Source organism: Amblyomma maculatum, chromosome 3, assembly GCF_055883805.1.
Source record: "Amblyomma maculatum isolate TAMU_Amacu chromosome 3, ASM5588380v1, whole genome shotgun sequence".
Classification (NCBI taxonomy): Eukaryota; Metazoa; Arthropoda; class Arachnida; order Ixodida; family Ixodidae; genus Amblyomma; species Amblyomma maculatum.
The window spans coordinates 149,010,267-149,019,852 of record NC_139346.1 but is presented as its reverse complement, the minus strand read 5'-3'; the positions used below and the strand labels follow the sequence as shown (position 1 = coordinate 149,019,852).

General features: G+C 44.7%; 1 protein-coding gene across 1 annotated transcript; it reads right to left on the bottom strand.

Moving 5' to 3' along the window:
* Positions 1-2,968: 2,968 nt before the first annotated feature.
* On the bottom strand, positions 2,969-4,621 carry LOC146196390 (uncharacterized). Its single transcript, XM_084598176.1, has 3 exons — positions 4,575-4,621; positions 3,184-4,012; positions 2,969-3,083 (listed from the first exon to the last, which is right to left on the bottom strand). Coding segments are annotated over exons 1-3 (834 nt in total). The 5' UTR covers positions 4,578-4,621; the 3' UTR covers positions 2,969-3,081.
* Positions 4,622-9,586: the final 4,965 nt, after the last annotated feature.

Sequence of the window (9,586 nt, the reverse complement as noted above, 5' to 3'; positions counted from 1 at the left end):
GCTACCGCTCTATAAAAGTCAGCGTTCGCCCGGTAGTTACGATACACATTGCACTGGGTGGGCAACTTTGAATGGAATTTCCAGTGCCAATCAGAATATCGTCACTACTCAGTGAATTTAATATTTATTCGAGCATTCGCTGAGAACCTGATTCCTCCCGACGACCTCACTTCATTTAGCTGGCGGTTCCTTAAGTGCCTGTTTAACGCAGCCGTAGCGAGTCCAGCAGCTTCTCAAGGTACACGTAGTCTTCATGCCATTGAGAGCCAAATTTGTCTGAGCAAAGACAAACTTTCTGCTTCCAGATCAATCAACGCGGTGCAATACGTTTCCGCATCTGTCGCGGAAGTATTTGTTGCTTGGATAGATAGATATATGTTTATGGATTAGAAAGGCTTATAAGTCGGCGGGAGAGCGGGAGAATTAACTATCCAGCTTGCTACTCTGCGCTGGAAAGGGAAAGAAGGAGAAACGCGATGGGTGACAATGTAATGAGGAGAGGCACGAAAAACACACAGGAACTGTGACTTGTGTTACCAGCGTGAGTCGAATCCCGTGTCACTCGAAAAGCGGCAAAGCGGCAATGAGCCCGCACAGACTGTACACCTTTCCATTTGTGCTGCCAAGCGCCTTGCAGTAAATCATCCGAACAGGCTTGCTGTCCATACGCTTCAAGGAGGTGGCTATAATTATATTTTCTCAAGCATATACTACTTATGATACTCTATATATGGTCCACAGTCTCCGTAATGCCACAAATAAAATTGTCTGGGGAATCTGCCTGTAAAATTAAGCACACTTTTTGGCGCATGAAAGCCACGTTTCAACGCAGTATGTGAAGCAAGCATGCTTGATGGCGCGGAACAGAAAATTGCAATAAAATATATAGTCTTAAAAGACGGATGTTTCGGTCATATGGCTAGGCATAGAGAACTGCCGTCGGTCTCCTCGTGCAGTTCGAAAGAAGATACCTTGTATCCGCTCTTGAAAAAAGCACAACCGCTTTGAGGCAACTGCTGGGGGCGCAATTTGCTTCAGTATCGGTCTTCTCACTTCCTTCAAGCCCATATTGTGCAAGGACCGATGGAAAAGTTATCCTGTGGCCTTGGGTACACACAGACGTAAGTAGCTCCGTAGTGTTTTAGTGCCCGAGACTGGTAGGCAGTGTGGCGTAGGTAACTTTCCAAAGTTTATAATGCAGATTTTGAGTGCGTTAATGTACACCACTTATGAGATGGTTCGACACAAATGTAAAGCATCGATTCCCGAAAGGCCACAAGCTCAGCAGCTAGCCGTTGATGCAGATTATCACCACGGCTGCAGTCGACTTTGTGCTCACTCAGATCCATCAATGTACACATGTGTATAGGTCCGACATATTCTCACCAGATGTATGCCACATAAAGTTACTCGAGCCCACTAATTGGCCCGAAGGATTTTTTTAGTGTCCCGGGAACACGCAAGCGTTTTTGCTCTAACATCAATAGTTAGAGTATGCCCGTTGTCTCTGTTAGAAATATGTTCACCTTACAGCGCAGCAATAGTTCCCGTTAAGCCTGACTCTAAAATCAAGCTTAGAGCAGCAAACGAAACTTCTGTTAGCGCACGCAGAGGCCGTGAAACCACTTGCGAATCCCCGACTCCGTACACGTCTGACCACTCATTACGTAAACAGTAAAGGGTGTCTTGTAGACATCGCTCGATTATGGTGTATGGTTCGCGTCAAAGGAAGCTGTTGAAAACTGGGTTGCGAAATATCTATACAGTTTCAGGTACCAAAGTTTACAATTAAAATTTGATTGCCATGAGCATTAGAGACTACATTTTTTTTTTTTACTGTAGACATCAAGAAAGAGCTGCAGATGACATTATTGTTGACTCCCCTGTTTACAAATATATTGTGACGTACCATGTTGCGCAAGTGTTCTCTTTCCAGGACATCTCCCAAAGACTTCCAATGACAGGGCAAGATATCTGCCTTGAGATGTCCAATCTCAAATGAACATAAACAATTTGCCAACTGAATTGTTTTTCAAGGTGTGCATTTAGAAACTGAAATTGATTAGATTACCTTCAGGGGATGAAATTAGACTTGTTTATTTTTAGTTACTTATCTATAGGACCATGCAGCTATAAATTGTCGTTGTGAGGAGGATATATATTGAGGTGTGTTATACATCTTGTACCGGCTGTAACTACGAGCCCTGTCAGGAGCAATTATATACTAGTGATTTCAATTTGCCTAATTGTGCTTGAGAGGCACATTCTGGTCTTCATATGTCTGCTGGCAGACATAAAAAAATTTGATAAATACTTCAGCATTAGCAGAGAAAATGATTAATCGTTAACAAAAATATTTTTGTCCGTCAAGCAAATACAGTTAATTGCGATCAATCAAAAAAATGTAGCCAAACAATGGCCTTCAACGATATTTACAGGTGGTAGTTATGATCCTTTCAAGGACTCGTACAAAATCGAGGCTACATGTTTTGCAATTTTATGAATAAATTTTCACCTTTTTCGTTTTCAGTCTAATGTGTTATTGGCAGCACATTTCCTGTCGAATACAAATGGTCACATTTTGAAGTATTCCCTGAGGGATGTCAATGGAGAAAATTATCGTTCATTGGAATGAATGTGCAGCAGCTGCTTTAGTTCATAAACACCGTCAGCGCAGGAACGCGGTCCAGAGAGCGAACAACGGTAAATTAACTGAGATTTTTTGTTTCAGTGCACATTAAGAAATAACAAATGTTCATGTGTGCAGTGAAGACAACGCACCCTTTCATAGCTCTGGGCACATATACCGACTAAAAAGTTGATATATACTTCAAAGCCTGGCAAGATTTAGTATCTTAAGGACCTGCGCTAAATGGTGCCGCTTGCCGCCTTGTGCAGCAATACAAATGCTCCTGACATCAGGTCCGTAGCAGAGCCGGTCGAGTCCGACCAAATGAAGTTGACAAAATTTGAAAGACAAACGTTTTATTGTTCGACCATCAGTCCCGATGGTTAAAGCAACAAAATATCCTCGAGTGCTGCAGAACTGGTTGTTTCGGAGTATTTCTTGAAAAATAGCATTTCTGGAAGGAGAAAATGTAGATGTAATAAGTATCAAACGCTTGAGGCTGAGAGAAAGTAGTGGAGATTCGTATTTAGGTTGCCACAGACCACAATACTTACACTTCTTCTTGCGGAGGAGGGTGGCGTACTGGAATGGAGAGCCGAGGCCGTAACCGTAGTTGAGGCCGTAGCCGAGAAGACCATGGCCGAAACCGTAGTGGCCGGCACCGTAGCCGAGGCTGCCAACACCGTAGCCGTACACTGGGGCAGCATGGGCAAAGCCGTAGCTGGCAACAACTGGAGCAGCGTGGGCGACAGTGGCGACAGCTGGGGCATGGTGCACGGTAGTGGTGGCAACGGCTGGAACAGCGTGAACGGCGGCAACAGCTGGGGCAGCATAGGTGGCGACGGCAGGGGCAGCGGCGATGACTGGAGCGGACTGCACAACCTTGGTCACAGCGGGAGCAGCGTAGGCAACCCTAGCGACGGCAGGGGCAGCGGCATAGGTGACAGCTGGAGCGGAGTGCACAACCTTGGTCACTGCTGGAGCAGCATAGGTGGCAACCCTGGCTACAGCTGGGGCAGCGGCGTAAGTGGCGTAGGCTGGGGCGGCGTGCACGGCAGTAACGGCTGGTGCCGCGTGAACGGCAGCCACAGCTGGGGCAGCGTGGTAGGTGGCGACGGTACGAGAAACGGCTGGAGCAGCGACAGCGTAGGAGGCAGCTGGAGCGTATCCGTAACCATAACCAAGGCCGTAGCCAGTCAAGCCGGAGTAGCCAATGCCGTGAGAAAGGCCATAGTGGCTCAAGCCGAGGCCGCCATAGCCGAGGCCGGCGTAACCGAGGGAACCATAGCCGAGACCGGCGTAGCCGAGGCCGAGGCCGTAGCCGCCAGACACGTGACCAGCAATGGCGCTGGCGGCCAGGGCGAGGACGATGCAGGCACGAAGCTGAAAAAGGCGAATTTTATGATTTAAATTTCATTACTATCGACATCATTTTGTCTAATCCTAGCAGCAGTAATGATTGGATGTCTGTGAGGTTATGTGTAACAGAGCAATATTGTTGCAACCTTTGTACGGTGCGCTGACTGCATTTCTGTTCTTCTATCGAGACTATCGCCTAAGTGGTGTATCTATTTTAATCAGTCTGGCAGCCTCCCTTAAATTGTATACCTATTTTGTCTTCACATTTTATGCTAGTTTGAAGAATATACGCTTCATTGTGTTTTTCTTTAATAAATGAGTAAATGCTTGTGCAAGCTATGAAAATAGAAGCTATTGACCATCGCTATTGTTTAAGCGGTACGTATACGCGAATTCGAACTGCGCACGGCGTCAGCGAAAGCGGGCATAATGTTTACTTGGGCGGATTACTGTATAACAATGTTGTCAGCTCATACATAGCTGCACCTGAAAAACTATGGTTTGACTGTGTTACCAATCCTGTTAATTTGAAATGGCATCTAGTTTACCCCGACAGAGATACGAAAACGTGCCTTTCAAAACTTACCATGTTGGTGGAGCTAATCCTATGGAGGAGCGAACGCTTCTGACCGCCGTGGGGCAGGGAACGGCTTTTATAGCTGGCAGCTAGCTGTAGAAAAAGCAGCGAACTGGCTGCAGCGGCGGGTGAGGAGGGCGAAAACGCCCACTTTTAATATTCACCTTTGAGCGCCGCCAAAAAGTGAAGGAGGCCTGTTTGCGCAACCAATTAGACCGTTAACATTGGGCATTTTCCTGGCGGTCTTCGCCGTTCTTCTCTACTCAGCGAAGGTCGGCCAGGGAGGGGGTGGAAGGTTTTCTTTGCTGCTTTGTTTTCGACGCTGTTTTGGTATCGGCCGTGCCAGTGCTAGGTGGGAGAGCGTCGTGTCTCTGCGCGTGAGGAATGGTCAAATAGGGAGTCGGTGCATATTACAGCGCACGCATTCCCGTGCTTCAGCCATCACTCTAAATACAGTAGAATTCAGATAAAATAATAACCAAGCAAGCCGCGTGCTACCCTGTGCCATGTGCCACCAGCGTGCGGACTTCAAGGCCTGCATTTCAACTTTTTGACGAGTATCATGCTGCACCACTACGTGGTTCGGCTATGAAATTTTTTTCTTTCTATTCAAGAGCCTGACGAAAAACAGCCCTGAATAGAAATTAAGAGACGTCGATATGGTCGTGTTTGCATCCGAAAGTCAGCGTGCGGTGCGCTGCGCTGCTTGAAGAAGACGTTGAGCCTCAAGGACATTATTATTGTTTTTTTTTTCTGTGTGTGCAGTTATCTCTTTTTAGGGGATTCCCGTCAAAGCCGCCAACAGATCCCATTAGGCTCATCTGCACAGCGTTTCAGACTACAGATTTCGTGTTTGGAATTGGCAGGAGTTGCTTTTCTAATTTTGTTTATGCATAAAAATCATGTGCCGAAAAGTGGAACTGCCGGTGCTTATAATCAGGTTAACAATTTGATGGAGTGAAAATATTTTTGTTCTTAAAGTAAGAACTACGCCTTAAATAGAAATAATGGTGTGACGGGGATTAAGGGCAAGTTGCAATATGCTCCGGTTTTCACCCGAACTTGCGTTGTGCACCTGGTACACACTAATGGAAAAGCAGTTTAATACGGGAGGAGCAAAGGAAGCTTACATAAAATTAATTTTTCTCGAAACAAGCAGAATTCAAGTCCATATGGCTGCCGAAATGGTCGACAGCTAAAACTAGCCTAACAGATGCGAAGAGTGGCGCGAAGAGAACTATTAGACATGTAGAAACTCTCCCGAGGAGGCACCACTAATTTTCTTCTAAATAGTCTGAATTCCTCTCCTTCCCTAATTCATTTTGGTTATCACAGGCACCAAGTATGAATACATAATACCTTTGCAACCTTACAGCATTAGCACCAATACCTGGGTCTTAGACTGATAATTACTCTCACTGAAAAATTATTTAGGAACATATGCATTGCACGCCTAAAAGCATAGCATATTTTATGGTTTGAGGATGGGGCATCATTAAGTTGCCTTTAAGGGAGTGGAATCGTTTCGAAATTTCAGATTTTGAAGCTAAAAACAGTAGATGCCGAGAAGATGGGACGTAGCATTGCTGCTGAAGGAGTTAAACAGCAACAATGTGCTAAAATCCGCCCAAGAGGGGTAACTGACGTCCGTGTAAAGTGGGCGAGCACGAGACGAGTACTGTAGACATCGCCAAATGAATGGGGCTGAATGAGTTGATTGAGGAAGTGGTTTAGTTAAACATCGGGAGGTACTGAGTTGCGCCTGGCTCCAGCTGAGTGGCTGCCTAGTTCTACGTGCGTTTGCATCACGAATACTGTACATACTCATGGATGTCATGTCGCGGGCAATTGCGGCTGACAGTAGGCAATAAACCATGTCCTGTCCCCATACCGTACCCGCCACGAAGCACGTGATAGTTATGCAAGCACGAGTGCTATTTTGAAACTGGAAGCTACAGCTTTCAAAACCCTACAGTGTTATGCTTAGGAAGAAATGGCTGCCGCAGAGATTGCGTTATATATAAAGGCCCGCCTAAGAAGGCAAGGGTCGAAAATGCTTCGTGGTTCACAAATAGATCAATTTGGAAAAACAGATTTAAGCTGAGCATTCAGAGTAAATTTGCGGCTGTAAAATTATATATTCCAGTCCATTTGTAGAATTCGGAACATAAATATCATTACAGAATGGTTTAGACGTTTCTTAAATGCGGTTTCTTTACCGAATGGGGCTGCAGGGAACAGTGGTTACAACGCGAAACAAAGCGACCAAAAATGCAGCAAAACACACTAATAACTGGCTTATATCGGTTATACAATATTAGCTAAAGGTTGGTGGCAAACATGATTTAAAAAATGTATGCAATTTTATAGATCTCTTAGTTAATGTGAGGTAATTAACGACTTAGGAAAACATTGCTGTGCGACAGCGATTGATACCCACTTTGTGAATGCAGCTAATAAGGTTTCAATTACAAAGCGGTTCAGTTAATTCTTTTTTCGAGTACAGGATGATCTACTTCGCACTACCAAAGCAAACGTGGTCGCCTGAACCCACACCTTTTCAAGAGTACGACTACAGACGTTTGAGCAAGTCTCTAATTTATGGCTTACTTGGATAGCGCGAAAACACGAAGAACGAATAATGGAGCCAAACAACAAACTCTAACACAAAAAAAAAAACACAAAATGTGACTTCCAATGACGTCATCAAAGCTTCAAGTTCCACTCTGTATTTGTACGCCCTCTTCTAGTCCACCTCCCCGCCCGCCCCCCCCCCCCCCCCCCCCTTCTTTTCTGAACTTCACTCTGGTGATCCTTGCCTACATCATTAGGTATGCAGGATACTCCAACATAATCTCCCGTATAACATTCGATCTTTTTCAGGAGTTCTGTCTAAGGAACAGATTTTCTAGGTCACTTTCTAGCCTACCACGCATTCCACAGCTTCTCCTCCTCTCCCTTACTGGGCTTCCTCCTAACGGAAAACACACTATTTAAGCCCCGCAAGTGATGAACTCCTTACCTCAGAGAAGACAATTTTTTTGTCGAAACTTTACCTACCACACTGACGTTTCCCCTCAGAATTTGCTCCCTTTCCTTTGTGTTCCGCAGGAATTCTATCACTCTGCCTTCTGCATCGTTACCTGTTATAGGCCATTTATAGTATCAGGCCCCGGTTTCTTACTCGAGTTAACGCATTTGAAGACGACGCTGTTTAAACAGAATTTTCAGGGACCAGAATCTGGTTAGCTCATAAAAGTACAGTCTTTATCAGAAGTTTAGAGCCTAAGGGGTCTAATTCTGAGCCACTTCGCGCGGCGTGTTATGCATTTCCAGTGTTCCTAACCTCGTAATATTAAGGAGATTTTTCGCCCTACCTTCTCTGATGGGAAGTACCTTCAACAATGCTAAAGCAGCTCCATTACACGGCTGAGAATCGAACCGATTGGGCTCTGCGCTTGTGACAAAGCCTGCCCGTATTTGTGGCCCGGTGAGTGAGCCGTGAGCGGTTTGGATGATATGCGACGCATCCGGGTGCATCTCTAATCGAGAAGGTAACAACGCTTACAAACCGTCTCTCATCAGGAGAATAGAGGCATCCTCTACATTACCTTTCTCTGTTCCATCTTTTCAGAACATTTCCGTTTAGCAAGACGAGGAAGGGTTCGAGGTGTGTGACGCAAACAACTGATGCAAAAAAAAAAAAATGTTGGCCTTACGGCCGGCATTGCCGCACATCGGAGAGGAATATCGCCTCGCATTGCATTCGCGCTTACGCGTGCTTGGCACGTTCTCCTGTGGCTTTGCTCTCGTGTTAGCATGGAGGTTAAGCTGGGAGGATTCGAAGTTTCTTACGAAGTGTATCAACACTTGCGATGAATGGAACGACAATGTTCAAAACAACAGTCTCAGCACGATTAAACAGTGGCCGTTGTCTGCCATTAAGAGACAGAAAACATTGCACAGAGACAATATGCGAGGAAAATACACCAAAAAGAAATCGATGTAGAAACGTCAAAAAGAAATTGACGAAGAAGAGTAACATTACTTCAGGGAACATTGCCTCTTTGATGCACATGCAATGTACGGTCAACAAAGCGAAATCACTGGAAAGCAACAAGCCTAACCGTGTAATACTAAGCTTAGTCACCGCATTGTCTCGGAAATGTTCGCTCGTTGTGACACAATAGCCATAAGCATGGAAAAACGCGCTATTGCTGTATGATATTCCGTGATTAACCAGTTAAGCAGCACCTATTTATTATTGCTCAATCGACGTAGCCATCAAATAAACTAGTTATTTATGTACCAGTTAGATCTGTGTGCAGAATAATATCACCATAAGTTTGTATTATATCACGACAAATAACTGTGGCATGACCAAAAATTGAATATCAGACTTTACTCTAGAAAGGAGCTCGCCTTTGTAGATAGAGATAAAACAGCTCGAAACCTCACTATTGCGAAACAAAGCAGAGTAAACCTGCATCTACGAGGAGCTGTAGACTATCTCTATTTGAAAAGGAGCGATTAGTAAGGCAAAAATGTATCTCGTCCTAACGGCTAATCCTTACAGAGCTTCCAAGGACTATTTCGTGCAGCTGAAATTGATTTGGCTCACTTACCGAAATATACAATACTCACAAAATTCAGCATATAAGCGTGTTCTGGTAATTAAACAACAGAAGGGCCTGTAATTATTCGTAATATTGAAAACAGTTATTCTTCTAGAAGGAAGTATGCCAATTCGTGAGATATGACGATCCTTGGTTCAGAACCTGCAGTCAACCTGTGGCGGTTCTTAAATTTTTAATCATTACATTTCGGGTAAAAAGTGATTGCGCTTGCAATTTGAATGGCAAATGACCAGCACCAAAAATTTCTATGAATGGAATCCTCAATGTATTTCGTGGTTTTGGTGATGGTTGGCTTCTTTGAGGTTCATACCATAAACATCCCACCACTGACTTGACTGATCAACATGTTAACAAGGGCTGTATTATTTAGAACACTTATGTCAT